The sequence below is a fragment of the Dama dama genome, chromosome 12 (assembly GCF_033118175.1).
Source record: "Dama dama isolate Ldn47 chromosome 12, ASM3311817v1, whole genome shotgun sequence".
NCBI lineage: Eukaryota > Metazoa > Chordata > Mammalia > Artiodactyla > Cervidae > Dama > Dama dama.
Genome location: NC_083692.1, coordinates 75,952,167 through 75,969,813, shown reverse-complemented (window position 1 = coordinate 75,969,813; position 17,647 = coordinate 75,952,167). Strand labels below are relative to the sequence as shown.

The following is a 17,647-nucleotide window of genomic DNA, read 5'->3' as shown; positions in this document are numbered from 1 at the left end:
AGATAGGAAAAGAAGAAGTAAAACTCTCACTGTTTGCAGATGACATGATCCTCTACATAGAAAACCCTAAAGATTCTACCAGAAAATTACTAGAGCTAATCAATGAATATAGTAAAGTTGCAGGATATAAAATTAACACACAGAAATCCCTTGCATTCCTATATACTAACAATGAAAAAACAGACAGAGAAATTAAGGCAACAATACCATTCACCATTGCAACAAAAAGAATAAAATACTTAGGAGTATATCTACCTAAAGAAACAAAGGACCTATACATAGAAAACTATAAAACACTGATGAAAGAAATCAAAGAGGACACAAACAGATGGAGAAACATACCGTGTTCATGGATTGGAAGAATTAATATTGTCAAAATGGCTATTCTACCCAAAGCAGTCTATAGATTCAATGCAATCCCTATCAAGCTACCAACGGTATTTTTCACAGAACTAGACCAAAGAATTTCACAATTTGTATGGAAATACAAAAAACCTCGAATAGCCAAAGTAATCTTGAGAAAGAAGAATGGAACTGGAGGAATCAACCGGCCTGACTTCAGACTCTATTACAAAGCCACAGTCATCAAGACAGTATGGTACTGGCACAAAGACAGAAATATAGATCAATGGAACAGAATAGAAAGCCCAGAGATAAATCCACGAACCTATGGACACCTTATTTTTGACAAAGGAGGCAAGGATATACAATGGAAAAAAGACAACCTCTTTAACAAGTGGTGCTGGGAAAACTGGTCAACCACTTGTAAAAGAATGAAACTAGAACACTTTCTAACACCATACACAAAAATAAACTCAAAATGGATCAAAGATCTAAATGTAAGACCAGAAACTATAAAACTCCTAGAGGAGAACATAGGCAAAACACTCTCCGACATAAATCAAAGCAAGATCCTCTATGACCCACCTCCCAGAATATTGGAAATACAAGCAAAACTAAACAAATGGGACCTAATGAAACTTAAAAGCTTTTGCACTACAAAGGAAACTATAAGTAAGGTGAAAAGACAGCCCTCAGATTGGGAGAAAATAATAGCAAATGAAGAAACAGACAAAGGATTAATCTCAAAAATATACAAGCAACTCCTGAAGCTCAATTCCAGAAAAATAAATGACCCAATCAAAAAATGGGCCAAAGAACTAAACAGACATTTCTCCAAAGAAGACATACAGATGGCTAACAAACACATGAAAAGATGCTCAGCATCACTCATTATGAGAGAAATGCAAATCAAAACCACAATGAGGTACCATTACACGCCAGTCAGGATGGCTGCTATCCAAAAGTCTACAAGCAATAAATGCTGGAGAGGGTGTGGAGAAAAGGGAACCCTCTTACACTGTTGGTGGGAATGCAAACTAGTACAGCCGCTATGGAAAACAGTGTGGAGATTTCTTAAAAAACTGGAAATAGAACTGCCATATGACCCAGCAATCCCACTTCTGGGCATACACACTGAGGAAACCAGATCTGAAAGAGACACGTGCACCCCAATGTTCATTGCAGCACTGTTTATAATAGCCAGGACATGGAAGCAACCTAGATGCCCATCAGCAGATGAATGGATAAGGAAGCTGTGGTACATATACACCATGGAATATTACTCAGCCATTAAAAAGAATTCATTTGAACCAGTCCTAATGAGATGGATGAAGCTGGAGCCCATTATACAGAGTGAAGTAAGCCAGAAAGATAAAGAACATTACAGCATACTGACACATGTATATGGAATTTAGAAAGGTGATAACGATAACCCTATATGCAGAACAGAAAAAGAGACACAGAAACACAGAACAGACTTTTGAACTTTGTGGGAGAATGTGAGGGTGGGATATTTGAAAAGAACAGCATGTATACTATCTATGGTGAAACAGATCACCAGCCCAGGTGGGATGCACGAGACAAGTGCTCGGGCCTGGTGCACTGGGAAGACCCAGAGGAATCGGGTGGAGAGGGAGGTGGGAGGGGGGATCGGGATTGGGAATACATGTAAATCCATGGCTGATTCATATCAATGTATGACAAAACCCACTGGGAAAAAAAAATAATAAAAAAAAATAAAAAAAAAAATAAAAAAAAATAAAAATCCCCTATTACTCCCCCATTACTCCTTAACTTTCATTTCCATAGATTTTTACGATTTTTTTAATGAGAGGAAAAAAAAATTTTTTTTTCTTTCTTTTTTTTTCTTTCTTTTTCTTTCTTTTTTTTTCTTTTTTCTTCTTTTTTTTTCTTTCTTTTTTCTCATCTATTTTCTATTTTTCTTTTTCTCTTATTTCTTTTAAAGTCCTCTAGTACTCCTCTACTGCTCCTTAATTTTCATTTTCAATACACTATAACCTTACAAAAAAAAAAAAAAGAAGAAGAGAAGCCCTGTTTTTAAACCGAAGATTATTCTCTCCCAATCTTGACTCTCTGTTTTCTACCTCAGAACACCTCTATTTCCTCCTTTCCCCTTCTCTTCCCAATCCAATTCTGTGAATCTTTGTAGGTCACTGGGCTACTGAGAACACTCTGGGAACAGACAGCTGCGTAGATCTGTCTCTCTCCTCTTGAGTCCCCCTTTTTCTCCTCCTGCTCATCTCTATCTCCCTCCTCCCTCTCCTCTTCTTCATGTAACTCTGTGAACCTCTCTGGGTGTCCCTAATGGGGGAGAATCTTTTAGCCATTAACCTAGAAGTTTTCTTATCAGGGCTGTATAGTTGGAGAAGTCCTGAGACTACAGGAAGAATGAAACTGAAATCCAGAGGCAGGAGACTTAAGCCCAAAACCTGAGAACACCAGAAAACCCCTGACTACATGGAACTTTAAGTAATAAGTGACTGTCCAAAAGCCTCCATACCTACACTGAAACCAACCACCACCCAAGAGCCAATAAGTTTTAGAGCAAGACATACCACGCAAATTCTCCAGCAACGCAGGAACATAGCCTTGAACATCAACATACAGGCTGCCCAAGGTCACACCCAACACATAGACCCATCTCAAAACTCATTACTGGGCACTCCATTGCCCTCCAAAGAGAAGAAATCAAGTTCCATGCACCAGAACGCTGACGTAAGCTTCCCTAACCAGGAAATCTTGACAAGCCAATCATCTAACCCCACCCACTGGGTTAATCCTCCACAATAAAAAGGAACCACAGACCTCCAGAATACAGAAAGCCCACTCCAGACACAGCAATCTAAACAAGATGAAAAGGCAAAGAAATACCCAACAGGTAAAGGAACATGAAAAATGCCCACCAAGTCAAACAAAAGAGGAGGAGATAGGGAATCTACCTGAAAAAGGATTTAGAATAATGATAATAAAAATGATCCAAAATCTTGAAAACAAAATGGAGCTACAGATAAATAGCCTGGAAACAAAGATTGAAAAGATACAAGAAATGTTTAATAAAGACCTAGAAGAAATAAAAAAGAGTCAATTAAAAATGAATAATGCAATGAATGAGATCAAAAACACTCTGGAGGGAACCATGAGTAGAATAACGGAGGCAGAAGATAGGATAAGTGAGGTAAAAGATAAAATGGTGGAAATAAATGAAGCAGAGACGAAAAAAAGAAAAAGGAATCAAAAGAAATGAGGACAACCTCAGGGACCTCTGGGACACTGTGAAACGTCCCAACATTCGAATCATAGGAGTTCCAGAAGAAGAAGACAAAAAGAAAGGCCATGAGAAAATACTCAAGGAGATAATAGCTGAAAACTTCCCTAAAATGGGGAAGGAAATAGCCACCCAAGTCCAAGAAACCCAGAGAGTCCCAAACAGGATAAACCCAAGGCGAAACACCCCAAGACACATATTAATCAAATTAACAAAGATCAAACACAAAGAACAAATATTAAAAGCAGCAAGGGAAAAACAACAAATAACACACAAAGGGATTCCCATAAGAATAACAGCTGATCTATCAATAGAAACCCTCCAAGCCAGAAGGGAATGGCAGGACATACTGAAAGTAATGAAAGAGAATAACCTACAACCTAGATTACTGTACCCAGCAAGGATCTCATTCATATATGAAGGAGAATTCAAAAGCTTTACAGATAAGCAAAAGCTGAGAGAATTCAGCACCAGCAAACCAGCCCTTCAACAAATGCTAAAGGATCTTCTCTAGACAGGAAATGCAGAAAGGTTGTATAAACGTGAACCCAAAACAACAAAGTAAATGGCAACGGGACCACACCTATCAATAATTACCTTAAATGTAAATGGGTTGAATGCCCCAACCAAAAGACAAAGATTGGCTGAATGGATACAAAAACAAGACCCCTATATATGCTGTCTACAAAAGACCCACCTCAAAACAAGAGACACATACAGACTAAAAGTGAAGGGCTGGAAAAAAATATTTCATGCAAACGGAAACCAAAAGAAAGCAGAAGTCGCAATACTCATGTCAGATAAAATAGACTTTCAAATAAAGGATGTGAAAAGAGACAAAGAAGGACACTACATAATGATCAAAGGATCAATCAAAGAAGAAGATATAACAATTATAAATATATATGCACCCAACATGGGAGGACCGCAATATATGCGGCAAACACTAACGAGTATGAAACAGGAAATTAATAGTAACACAATAATAGTGGGAGATTTCAATACCCCACTCACAACTATGGATAGATCAACTAAACAGAAAATTAAAAAGGAAACACAAACCTTAAATGACACAATGGACCAGCTAGACCTAATTGATATCTATAGGACATTTCACCCCAAAACAATTAACTTCACCTTTTTCTCAAATGCACACGGAACATTCTCCAGAATAGATCATATCCTGGGCCATGAATCTGGTCTTGGAAAATTCAAAAAAATTGAAATCATTCCAGTCATCTTTTCTGACCACAGTGCAGTAAGATTAGATCTCAATTACAGGAAAAAAATTGTTAAAACTTCAAACATATGGAGGCTAAATAACACCCTTCTGAATAACCAACAAATCATAGAAGAAATCAAAAAAGAAATCAAAATATGCATAGAAATGAATGAAAGTGAAAACACAACAACCCAAAACCTCTGGGACACTGTAAAAGCAGTGCTAAGGGGAAGGTTCATAGCATTACAGGCTTACATCAAGAAACAAGAAAAAAAAAAGAAACAAATAAATAACCTAACTCTACACCTAAAGCAATTAGAGAAGGAAAAAATGAAGAACCCCAGAGTTAGCAGAAGGAAAGAAATCTTAAAAATCAGGGCAGAAATAAATGCAAAAGAAACTAAAGAGACCATAGCAAAAATCAACAAAGCTAAAAGCTGGTTTTTTGAAAAAATAAACAAAATTGACAAACCATTAGCAAGACTCATTAAGAAACAAAGAGAGAAGAACCAAATTAACAAAATTAGAAATGAAAATGGAGAGATCACAACAGACAACACTGAAATACAAAGGATCATAAGAGACTACTACCAGCAGCTCTATGCCAATAAAATGGACAACTTGGATGAAATGGACAAATTCTTAGAAAAGTATAACTTTCCAAAACTGAACCAGGAAGAAATAGAAGATCTTAACAGACCCATCACAAGCAAGGAAATCGAAACTGTAATCAGAAATCTTCCAGCAAACAAAAGCCCAGGACCAGATGGCTTCACAGCTGAATTCTACCAAAAATTTAGAGAAGGGCTAACACCTATCTTACTCAAACTCTTCCAGAAAATTGCAGATGAAGGTAAGCTTCCAAACTCATTCTATGAGGCCACCATCACCCTAATTCCAAAACCAGAAAAAGATGCCACAAAAAAAAAAAGAAAACTACAGGCCAATATCACTGATGAACATAGATGCAAAAATCCTTAACAAAATTCTAGCAAACAGAATCCAACAACATATTAAAAATATCATACACCATGACCAAGTGGGCTTTATCCCAGGAATGCAAAGATTCTTTAATATCCTCAAATCAATCAATTTAATACACCACATTAACAAATTGAAAGATAAAAACCATATGATTATCTCAATAGATGCAGAGAAAGCCTTTGACAAAATTCAACACTCATTTATGATTAAAACTCTCCAGAAAGCAGGAATAGAAAGAACATACCTCAACATAATAAAAGCTATATATGACAAACCCACAGCAGGCATTACCCTCAATGGTGAAAAATTGAAAGCATTTCCCCTGAAATCAGGAACAAGACAAGGGTGCCCACTCTCACCACTACTATTCAACATAGTGTTGGAAGTTTTGGCCACAGCAATCAGAGCAGAAAAAGAAGTAAAAGGAATCCACATAGGAAAAGAAGAAGTGAAACTCTCACTGTTTACAGATGACATGATCCTCTACATAGAAAACCCTAAAGACTCTACCATAAAATTACTAAAGCTAATCAATGAATATAGTAAAGTTGCAGGATATAATATAAACACACAGAAATCCCTTGCATTCCTATATACTAACAATGAGACAACAGAAAGAGAAATTAAGGAAACAATACCATTCACCATTGCAACAAAAAGAATAAAATACTTAGGAGTATATCTACCTAAAGAAACAAAAGACCTATACATAGAAAACTATAAAACACTGATGAAAGAAATCAAAGAGGACACAAACAGATGGAGAAACATACCGTGTTCATGGATTGGAAGAATCAATATTGTCAAAATGGCTATTCGACCCAAAGCAATCTATAGATTCAATGCAATCCCTATTAAGCTACCAACGGTATTCTTCACAGAACTAGACCAAAGAAATTCACAATTTGTATGGAAATACAAAAAACCTCCAATAGCCAAAGTAATCTTGAGAAAGAAGAATGGAACTGGAGGAATCAACCTGCCTGACTTCAGACTCTACTACAAAGCCACAGTCATCAACAGAGTATGGTACTGGCACAAAGACAGAAATATAGATCAATGGAACAGAATAGAAAGCCCAGAGATAAATCCGCAAACCTATAGACACCTTATCTTCGACAAAGGAGGCAAGGATATACAATGGAAAAAAGACAACCTCTTTAACAAGTGGTGCTGGGAAAACTGGTCAGCCACTTGTAAAAGATTGAAACAAGAACACTTTCTAACACCATACACAAAAATAAACTCAAAATGGATTAAAGATCTAAATGTAAGACCAGAAACTATAAAACTCCTAGAGGAGAACATAGGCAAAACACTCTCTGACATAAATCACAGCAGGATCCTCTATGACCCACCTCCCAGAATATTGGAAATACAAGCAAAACTAAACAAATGGGACCTAATGAAACTTAAAAGCTTTTGCACTACAAAGGAAACTATAAGTAAGGTGAAAAGGCAGCCCTCAGATTGGGAGAAAATAATAGCAAACGAAGCAACAGACAAAGGATTAATCTCAAAAATATACAAGCAACTCCTGAAGCTCAACTCCAGAAAAATAAATGACCCAATCAAAAAATGGGCCAAAGAACTAAACAGACATTTCTCCAAAGAAGACATACAGATGGCTAACAAACACATGAAAAGATGCTCAACATCACTCATCATCAGAGAAATGCAAATCAAAACCACAATGAGGTACCATTACACGCCAGTCAGCATGGCTGCTATCCAAAAGTCTACAAGCAATAAATGCTGGAGAGGGTGTGGAGAAAAGGGAACCCTCTTACACTGTTGGTGGGAATGCAAACTAGTACAGCCGCTATGGAAAACAGCGTGGAGATTTCTTTAAAAACTGGAAATAGAGCTGCCCTATGACCCAGCAATCCCACTCCTGGGCATACACACTAAGGAAACCAGATCTGAAAGAGACACGTGCACCCCAATGTTCATTGCAGCACTGTTTATAATAGCCAGGACATGGAAGCAACCTAGATGCCCATCAGCAGATGAATGGATAAGGAAGCTGTGGTACATATACACCATGGAATATTACTCAGCCATTAAAAAGAATTCATTTGAACCAGTCCTAATGAGATGGATGAAGCTGGAGCCCCTTATACAGAGTGAAGTAAGCCAGAAAGATAAAGAACATTACAGCATACTAACACATATATATGGAATTTAGAAAGGTGGTAACGATAACCCTATATGCAAAACAGAAAAAGAGACACAGAAATACAGAACAGACTTTTGAACTCTGTGGGAGAATGTGAGGGTGGGATATTTCAAAAGAACAGCATGTATACTATCTATGGTGAAACAGATCACCAGCCCAGGTGGGATGCATGAGACAAGTGCTCGGGCCTGGTGCACTGGGAAGACCCAGAGGAATCGGGTAGAGAGGGAGGTGGGAGCGGGGATCGGGATGGGTAATACGTGTAAATCTATGGCTGATTCATATCAATGTATGACAAAACCCACTGAAATGTTGTGAAGTGATTGGCCTCCAACTAATAAAAAAAAAAAATGAATATTATAACTAAAAACTCCATTGAATTTCTGGTATTCCTTAAAAGTTACCTGGTTATAAGGAACATTTTCCAGTAAGCATAGAAACAAATAATACTAAGCTAACTTTCCTCCTCAAGGTAAAAAAAAAGCCGATTACCAGGACCAAATAAGAAAACAGAACTTGGAAGGAAACTTATTTGCTCCCTCCTAGCCACCTCAGTAAACAGGGGAAATATAGACCTGAGCAAACAGTGTCCCTTCCCTGAAAGTGAAGCACTCAGTCGTGTCAGACTCCTTGTGACCCCATGGACTGTGGCCCACCAGGCTCCTCTGTCCATGGGATTCTCCAGACAAGAATACTGGAGTGGGTTGCCATTTCCTTCTCCAGGGAATCTTCCGGACCCAGGTACTGAACCCAGGTCTCCTGCATTGCAGGCAGGCGCTTTAAGCTCTGAGCCACCAGGGAAGCCCATCCCTTCCCTAGTCCTCCATTATAACAGGCTCTACCCTGACCATCCTGCCACGTCTCTGCCTGGGAGAAGTCCACTGGGCCAAGGAGATATCTCTTCTAGATCTTGCTCTCGTTACCCAGGATCCCAGGATTCCCTGCACACAAGGGTTCCCCAGGTCCACTTTTAAGGTCTCAATGTGCTTCTTCCAAGGACCTTCTTCCCTGACGTAGATATTCCACCAGTGTATACACATTCCAAGCCCAAGGGGTAGTCCAGGAATGCCTGTTTGCAGGGATTGTAATCATGTTGGGCTAAGTTACCCCCATCAAGAATACAATCCAAGAATAGATCTGGGTAGATATAGGAATTTAGTATACTATAAATGCAGTATCCCAAATCGATGGAGCAACTATGAAGTTTTCAATAAGTAGCTTTCCTACGAATGTCTATCCATTTGGAAAAAATAAAGAAATGTAAGTCTCTACATAAAAATTAATTTCTTTTGGGATATACTCCTTTGAATCATATGGTTCAAACTGCAGCTGCTAATTTCTTGCAGAATCATCCCCCAGCCACCACTAATTAATTGGTCACATGTTGACCAAAGCTGGGCTAACCCTAGTAGCCAACACAACTCGTCCAGGGAACAGCATCAGACTCACACTGAGGCAACCAGAGCCCTTCCTGGGAGGTTCTAAGTTGAAAAGAGAAAAAAAGAGAGGCATTGAGTCCAGTCCTTCACAAGGGGATACATAAGAAGATGGGAGCACAGGAGCTGTAATCAGCCTACGTGTTTACACGACATACTCAAATCCTCCATTGTTTTGAATCCTCCTCACATTATGTCTCATCTGCTTCCTCTCTGCTTCCTTCAGAGTCAAGTTACCTCTACTTCCTTTTGTCACACAGCATTTTATGCACTTCTCTCTCTGAGCACTTACCAAACTCTTTTGAGTTATCACTTCACTGTTCATTCCTACAACCAACACTTCTTATTAACAGGGACTATTTGGGGAGTTAGGGCTACACCACTGTTGAAATCTGTCTGATGCCTGAAGGAGCCTATAGGCTGAGGAGAAGTGGAGTGGTTAGACGACATGCCTAAGAGGCAGGCTGCCTGGGTTTCAATTTACTGTTGAGCAGTTCTGTGACTTAAGTAAGATAGGTAAATTCTCTGAGCTTGAATGCCTTCATCTATAAAGTGAAGCTCATGAGGAGAGTTGTGAGAATTAAAGGGCTTCACAAATGTTTGGGATCACACCTGGCATCTGCAGATCAAGGATGCTTTCTTTCACCTCTTTATGATCAGTGCTCAGCAGAGTAGCTGGCACACAAGCATTTATTTCAATATATACCTGTCAAATGAACAAATTTTGTGGCTTTACAGAAAGAAAATTTTAGTTATAATGAAGGACAAATCCTGGAGCCACAACACCACCTTGTGGAGGGATATCAAGGCTTCAGGAGCATGGTGTTCTGTGCTCAGGGGTTTGTATTCAGCTCTGCCGGCGGCCCCCACCACTGTGTCGCTCACAGCACAGAAGTACAAGGCAGAGTCACTCCCTGCAACAGATGGTTTCTTCAGGTGGAAAGAGGTTTGGCTCTTGTTAAATTCAGCCTCAAAACCGTAGTTGCCTTGAACCAACTTGTCCCCTCCGATGTATTTCAGAAGGAACTGGAGACCTTGATTGCGATGTTGGACATACCAAAAAAGATAAGGGCTCCCCGACACTGAATAGGTGCACTTCACAGTCACTGGATCCCCTTCCGCGACAGGGACCTGATCTTCTGGCTGAGTCACCGACTGAGCTCTCAGTCCACCTGGAAATTAATGCACAATACATGAGTGAAGCTTCTGAGGAAGAACGTAAGTGGGTAATACAAGTGGAAACCGAGAAGGGAATGTCACTCACTGAGCATAAACAGAATCCCAAGTGTCCAGATGTGCGCAGAGGCCATGGCTCCCGCTGGGCTGGATGGGGGCTCTTCTGCAGCTCACCTCTGCTGGAGATAGGGCACCACCCCAGAGACTATGTTCCCCACGAGCACAGCGTTTTACAAACACCCCCTGCTGCTTCCCGGCACCTGTATCTTCTCTCTGTAGAGCAAGCTCTTCCCTCAGACCTCCGTGAGAAGCAAGACCGCAGCACCTCCTGCACTCAATGCAAACCGCACAGAGCAGCGCCCCCTAGAGCCCACTTAGAATCAGGAGACTTTCCAGGCTAGTAGCTCAGCCGCTTAACTAGTGACTCAGCGGTAAAGAGGCCGCCTGCCAACGCAGGAGACGCAGGTTCCATCTTGGGTCAGGAAGAGCCTCTGGAAGAGGAAATGACAACCCACTCCAGTATTCTTGCATGGAAAATTCCATGGACTGAGGAGCCTGGGTTGGTTACAGTCCATGGAGTCACAGAGTCACACACGACTGAGCGCGCCTGTGCGCCCGCAGGCACACACACACACACACACACACACACACACACCCTCTTATCACAGGACCAGTATCTGGGTGTCTACATTTTCCATTGGTGTTCAAGGAGAAGAATCAGGGATGTATGAACTAAAGTCAGAAAAAATTCATCCTGGGTGGAACAAGTTTTAAATGGTTTATGCTCTCTCAAAATAATACAGGGACAGAAAGAAGGGAAAAGCATATTCTGATAGAATGGGGAAATAAATAGAAAAAAAGAAAGGAAAGCATAACGTTGAATGGAGTGAGAAACAAAAGTGAGAGACAAGAAAAACAAAATAAGGGAAAAGAGTGAGGCAAGAGAAGACGAATGGTAAGAATGAGCTTATTTGTCTCTTTAGAAATAATTTAGAGCTGACTTCCAATTAAACCTCTTTGACCACAATATAACTTGGCTTTTTCTTTTGGTGGGTCCGTTGGGACCTCGCCCTATGATATTTAAATAGTCATACAAGAAGAACTTGAACCTTCCCTTTAAATATTTCTAGAGAGAGAAAAAAAGAAGGGATGGTGTTATAAACTTGTTATAAATATTTGTCCTATTAAACAGTATGTTTTACAGCTAAAAAACTTCTATGAAGGCTTGCAAAAACAAATTTTCCACATAGACAGGCTACTTAAAACACACTTCAGATGAAATACACATGGATTAAAAGTTGATGGTTAACTAAGCTTGAGGTATTATGGTGATAGCAAAGAGTTCATTTTAAGGGGAAGACAGGCTAAAGTTTTACACTAAAAACTGCCACAGTAGCAGAAGAGTGACTATTCAGTAGAGTCAAACTTAAAGAAAATAAGCAAGTATCAATATGAAGAAGTTGTTTCTCTGATTTTCCTTATTTTTCCTTTAAATAAGATCCAAAGAAACCACCCAGTTTAGAAAGAGGATAGAAAATCTCTTTGCTTTGAATCAGAAAAAAAATTGTGGAACATGGCTATTTATCAAAGCTTGGCTAAGGATCTCATACTTAACTAATTGAAACCTTGACCCTATTATAATGTCTTTCTTTGAAATATGTAAGTTATATTTAAATAATAATCTTCAAGTCCCAAAGAGGCCTAGGATGAATTGGAAAATAGAATAAATTTCTTCTCTTTCTGTCTAGAGCTTAAGTGTTAGTGTTGTTATCTTAAAAGGTACTGGCAGTCATCTCCAGAGGAATGATTGGGAAAAGCTTAAAGAAAGGAATATTTTTAAATACATGTGCAGGATTAGGGGAAATCTATAAGAGAAGATAAAGCACCCTGGGACCAACAACAGTAAGAAGACTTCACCACTCCTAGGCTTGAAGGGACAGAGGAGGAAGAAATTATCCCAGCCTGGGAGACCTGGAACTGAGGAGGATCCACAGAACCTGTGGATTTCAGCACAGGAAAGAAAAGATCGCAGAATATAAACAGGCTGACCACTCTTTCCTGCCAGTGGCTCCCACTGGGCCAAACCCAGCTAGACGCAAAAGAGACAAGTGCATAGAAGTCAGCCTCCTGGGTGTAGAGCAGGATGGAGAGCATACTTGGGGAGGAGAACAGAGAACATCCAGTCCCCTAACTTTGGGTTTCAATTAAGTTCAGTTCAGTCACTCAGTCTTGTCCGACTCTTTGCGACCCCATGAACCGCAGCACGCCAGGCCTCCCTGTCCATCACCAACTCCCGGAGTTTACTCAAACTCATGTCCATCAAGTCGGTGATGCCATCCAACCATCTCATCCTCTGTCGTCCCTTTCTCTTCCCGCCCCAATCCCTCCCAGCATCAGGGTCTTTTCCAATGAGTCAACTCTTAACATCAGGTAGCCAAAGTATTGGAGTTTCAGCTTCAGCATCAGTTCTTCCGATGAACACCCAGGACTGATCTCCTTTAGGATGGACTAGTTGGATCTCCTTGCAGTCCAAGGGACTCTAAGAGTCTTCTCCAACACCACAGTTCAAAAGCATCAATTCACAGCGCTCAGCTTTCTCACAGTTCAACTCTCACATCCATACATGACCACTGGAAAAACCATAGCCTTGAATAGACGGACCTTTGTTGACAAAATAATGTCTCTGCTTTTTAATATGCTATCTAGGTTGGTCATAACTTTTCTTCCAAGCAGTAAGCGTCTTTTAATTTCATGGCTGCAATCACCATCGGTTTCCCCTCTCAATCAGACAAAATGTGGATTTATCCTAAATGTCTGCTCAGGCATATCTATACAGCACTTTGATTGATGTAGGAAGATAAGCAAGTCAAAACAATAGTCCAATATACACTTTGGTACCATAACTAAATTTTCCAGGTAATTGCCTAATCTCTACTTCTTCTATCCTATACAGATATAGCATACAAAGCATGTAGAACTATGCCTAATTAGTGCAAGTGACTCATTGTGCTTACCTTCAACTATTTAATAATTAATTCCAAGAGATACAAATGAATTAAGCCTTTAAGAGGCTACACATCCAAAGGATTCCTAGGGCATCAACTGAGCTTTCAGAATTGAACAAAATAGATGCACTAGCTATTCTTTAATGTGCTTTATGAGATTGATGAGGGTATTATTCCTCAAATGTCTACTGTAAGCATAATGTTAAGCCCATTACATTTCTTGACTTATTTTTCTTCCTAATATTTTAGAGATGAAAATATTAGTTCAGGAATATTAGATTATTTATTCAAGCCATCCTTAAAGAAACAGAACAAAGATTTTAACCCATACTTTTCTGACTGTAAAAGCATAAATCACATTGAGAATTTCAATTTTGATCATTTACTTTTTTAAAATACCTTACAATATTGGAAAGTGATTTCATTATCCTAATAAAGTTATACGATCATATTCTTCAATGTGCTACTTACCTTTAGAGGCTATCTTTCAACTGGGTGTTTACCAAATACTGACTTCATATGTATGTGCCTCTTAATCAAAGCACCCCCTAGATCATTGCTTCTAGGAGGTCCTCAGACATTTAAAGAACTGAATGAGCTACTGACCTCAAGAAAACATTAGCAGCAATGCAGATATGACCAGCAGCAGACAGAGCAGATCAATCTAGGGAGACCTTGGACAGCTCTGCACCCACTGCATTGGACTCTCCACATTTAGTCTCAGCCCTACTGTGCATGTTTAGTCTCAGGAGCCTTAGAATAGCTTTCTCAACCAGGAATTTTTTTATGAGAAGTAAATCTCAAAAAAAAATGGAAATTTCTATATACATACAAATTTCCAGGATTTGGGAGTACAGGGAATTTTACTCTCTTGTGAATGTTTTGCAAGTCACCATTGACCTGAGAGCTTCATGATGCTTTTAAGACCATGCTGTCACTGAGCTATCTTCTTCATAAATGCTCTCTCATCAACTGTATTTTCCCCTTGTTTTATTTCATTCTTGTCCCACTTCCCCTTTGGGAAGAACTTACCTTTGGGTAAGAACACCTTTAGTGTTCTACATGTAAGCTGGAAAAAATCTGGTAAGAAGACTAGTTGTTGACAGTTTAAACAATAGAATCAAAACACCAACGTCAAAGGTAGGGTTTTCAATACGTCACTCCTCAATGAACTGAAAAGAACTTCCTATACAAACAAAAGGAATTTTCTGTCTCTTCCTGCTTGCCAAAGCAATGAGGGGCCATGTGCTTATTCACTGCTTATGGAGCAATAACAGTACGCATGCAGAACTCATGAAGAAGATGCACACATGGCTCATCTACTCAGATATTTCATTTGGTTAAAAGGTAAGATTAACACAGTTTTAAACAAGCAATAATCCAAAACAGAATATGCCTAAAGAAGCGGTACAAACATATATCAATTTATATGTGTATACAATTTGGATGTTACTAAAAGCAAAGTATGGGCTTCCCAGGTGGTGCTAGTGGTAAAGAACCCACCTGCCAATGCAGGAGACATAAGAGACACAGGTTTGATCCCTGTGTCAGGAAGATCCCCCGGAGGAGGGCATGGCAATCCACTCCAGTATTCTTGCCTGGAGAATCCCATGGACAGAAGGGCCTGGCAGGCTACAGTCCCTAGGGTCGCAAAGAGTCGACTCAACTGACTCTTAGCACTTAGAGTCACAACTTAGCATGAAGCAACTTAGCACACACACAAAAGTAGAGAATACTGGCTAAAGCCTCAAGATCTGGGCTCCTGAGTCTGGGATTCTCACATCAAACTTGGATGAGCAATAGAACTTCCAGACTTTTATAGAAAATACAGACTTCTGGGTCCCATCCCTGCAAACTATGATTCAGTTACTCTGGAATGCAGGGGAGAAAAAATCTACTCTTTTTAACAAAACTCCAGAGACTTCTGATAAAAAAAAAAAAAATTGGGAATCACTGGTCTATCCTAGGACTTTAGTCTCTAAAGTGGGAAGGAAAGGTCTGGGTAAAAAGACAAAGATAATTTAACAAGGATATGGGAAGAATATATTACAACTTATAGTGTATGTTTTAAAGTTTAAAAATTTGGAATAAGGTTGAGGTTTACTAATATTTCATATACTAATTGACACTGGCATCCTCACTGAGTCTATATATCAAATTGTAATAAGTAAAATATCCTGAGAGAAGGATTGACGTTTCAAACTCAGGGCTGTTGGTAGTAGCTATTCACTCATTTGTTCCCTTTCAGCGAATTATACTATTGAATGTTAACTAAAGTACATTTTACAAAATGTGTGTGTAACTCCATGGACTATAGCCCTCCAGGCTCCTCTGTCTATGGAATTTTCCAGGCAAGAATACTGGAGCAGGTTATTATTTCCTACTCCAAGGGATCTTCCTGACCCAGGGATTGAACCCACATCTCCTGCATTGGCAAGCAGATTCTTTACCACTGAGCCACCTGTGTCTTAAAAAAATTCACACAAACAGAGTGAAGCTGGCAGATAATATTTAAAATGCAGAAAGCAAGAAGAAAATAGCAGAGTGGACGTGACTCTTCCTCTCTGCTATTTTCTTCTTGCTCTCTGCATTTTCATTTTAAATATTATCAGCCAGCTTCATTCTCTTTGTGGGAATTATTTTTAAGACACAGGTGGTACAGTGCAGCCATTTTACAAAGGAAAGCAAAAATAATCCAGGCATATTTCAAAAGAAACAGATCAAAAGTGTTTCAGTTATCCAAAAGACAATTTTAAGCATGAATTTACAGAACCATTATTGAAACACTCCATAAAAACATATTTCCCTGTGTACCTTACAGATAGTCTTGTGCTGTGCTTATTTACTCAGTTGTGTCCAATTCTTTACGACCCCATGGACTGTAACCCTCCAGGCGCCTCTGTCCATGAGGATTCTCCAGGCAAGAGTATTGGAGTTCTCCTCCAGGGAATCTTACCAACCCAGGGACTGAACCCAGGTCTCCTGCATTGCAAGCAGATTCTTTACCATCTGAGCTACAGGGAAGCCCAAGAATACTGGAGTGGGTACCCTAACCCTTCTTCAGGGAATCTTCCCAACCCAGGAATAAAACCGGGGTCTCCTGCATTGCAGGCTCATTACAAGCTGAGCTACAAGGGAAGCCTATTATATATAGTGTTTGGACTCAAATGTTTTTTCTGATAGTGCAAATGGAAAAGCTTGGGGAATGCTGAATTGGGAGTAGGAGGGGAAGCAGTTATTGTTCATCTTTCTTCCACGTCCTGCAAATGCTGTGACTTCTCCTTGTTTCTGTTCAGCTCTTCATGGATTCCCTGCTTCTGTGTACCTCAGAGCACAATAATAAACCCCCGCATCTGCCGTCTGCACCTGGAGGATGAGTAGTGATGAAGAGAACCTCTTGTATGCCATGTTGTAGCATCCCTGTTGAGAAGGCCGTGAGCCCTTAATAAGGAGTCTTGGTGCAAATCCTGGGAAGTGAAGGTACCAGAAGAAGCCATAAACATTGGATATAGAGTGATTACAGGAAATTTCTGCCACAGCTCCCTCCAAAGTGACCACAGTGGAAGGCTGAAATACTTGGTCCTTGCTCTCTGCAGCTACAGGAAACAAAAAAAAGAAGGTCGTGAGTTCTAAATTTTAAATAAATTTTAAAACAAAGGCATACATTTTTCCAAGACCAGTTGGTGAAAAAGCTTACTCACCCTTCCAGAGAGAGCTGAGGAGGAGACCCAGCCACACTGCTTCCAGAGTGCTCTGCAAAGCCATGGCCAAAATGCAGCTGGTCTCAGGCCTGTTGCCTCAAGTGTGACACCCACAGGAAGCTGATTATAGGCTGCCTGTTTTGCCTTTGCTTCTGTGTCATGACATCATCAGTCAGAATCTGTGAACCAAGAAGAATCACTATAGTTCTGAGGCTACTTAATAACTTCATCTGTGCTTTGTTCTGAGCAGGGAGTCTTAAAAAAGGAGATGCCCTGGAGGAGGAAATGGCAACCCACTCCAGTATTCTTGCCTGGA

General features: G+C 39.8%; 2 gene segments (V, D, J or C); both read right to left on the bottom strand.

The window, feature by feature from the left end:
* Positions 1-10,181: 10,181 nt before the first annotated feature.
* On the bottom strand, positions 10,182-10,906 carry LOC133066907 (T cell receptor alpha variable 3-like). The segment is given in 2 exon segments: positions 10,182-10,621; positions 10,714-10,906. Coding segments are annotated over 2 exon segments (486 nt in total).
* Positions 10,907-16,930: 6,024 nt separating this feature from the next.
* LOC133066906 (T cell receptor alpha variable 2-like) lies at positions 16,931-17,395 on the bottom strand. The segment is given in 2 exon segments: positions 16,931-17,226; positions 17,332-17,395. Coding segments are annotated over 2 exon segments (360 nt in total).
* Positions 17,396-17,647: the final 252 nt, after the last annotated feature.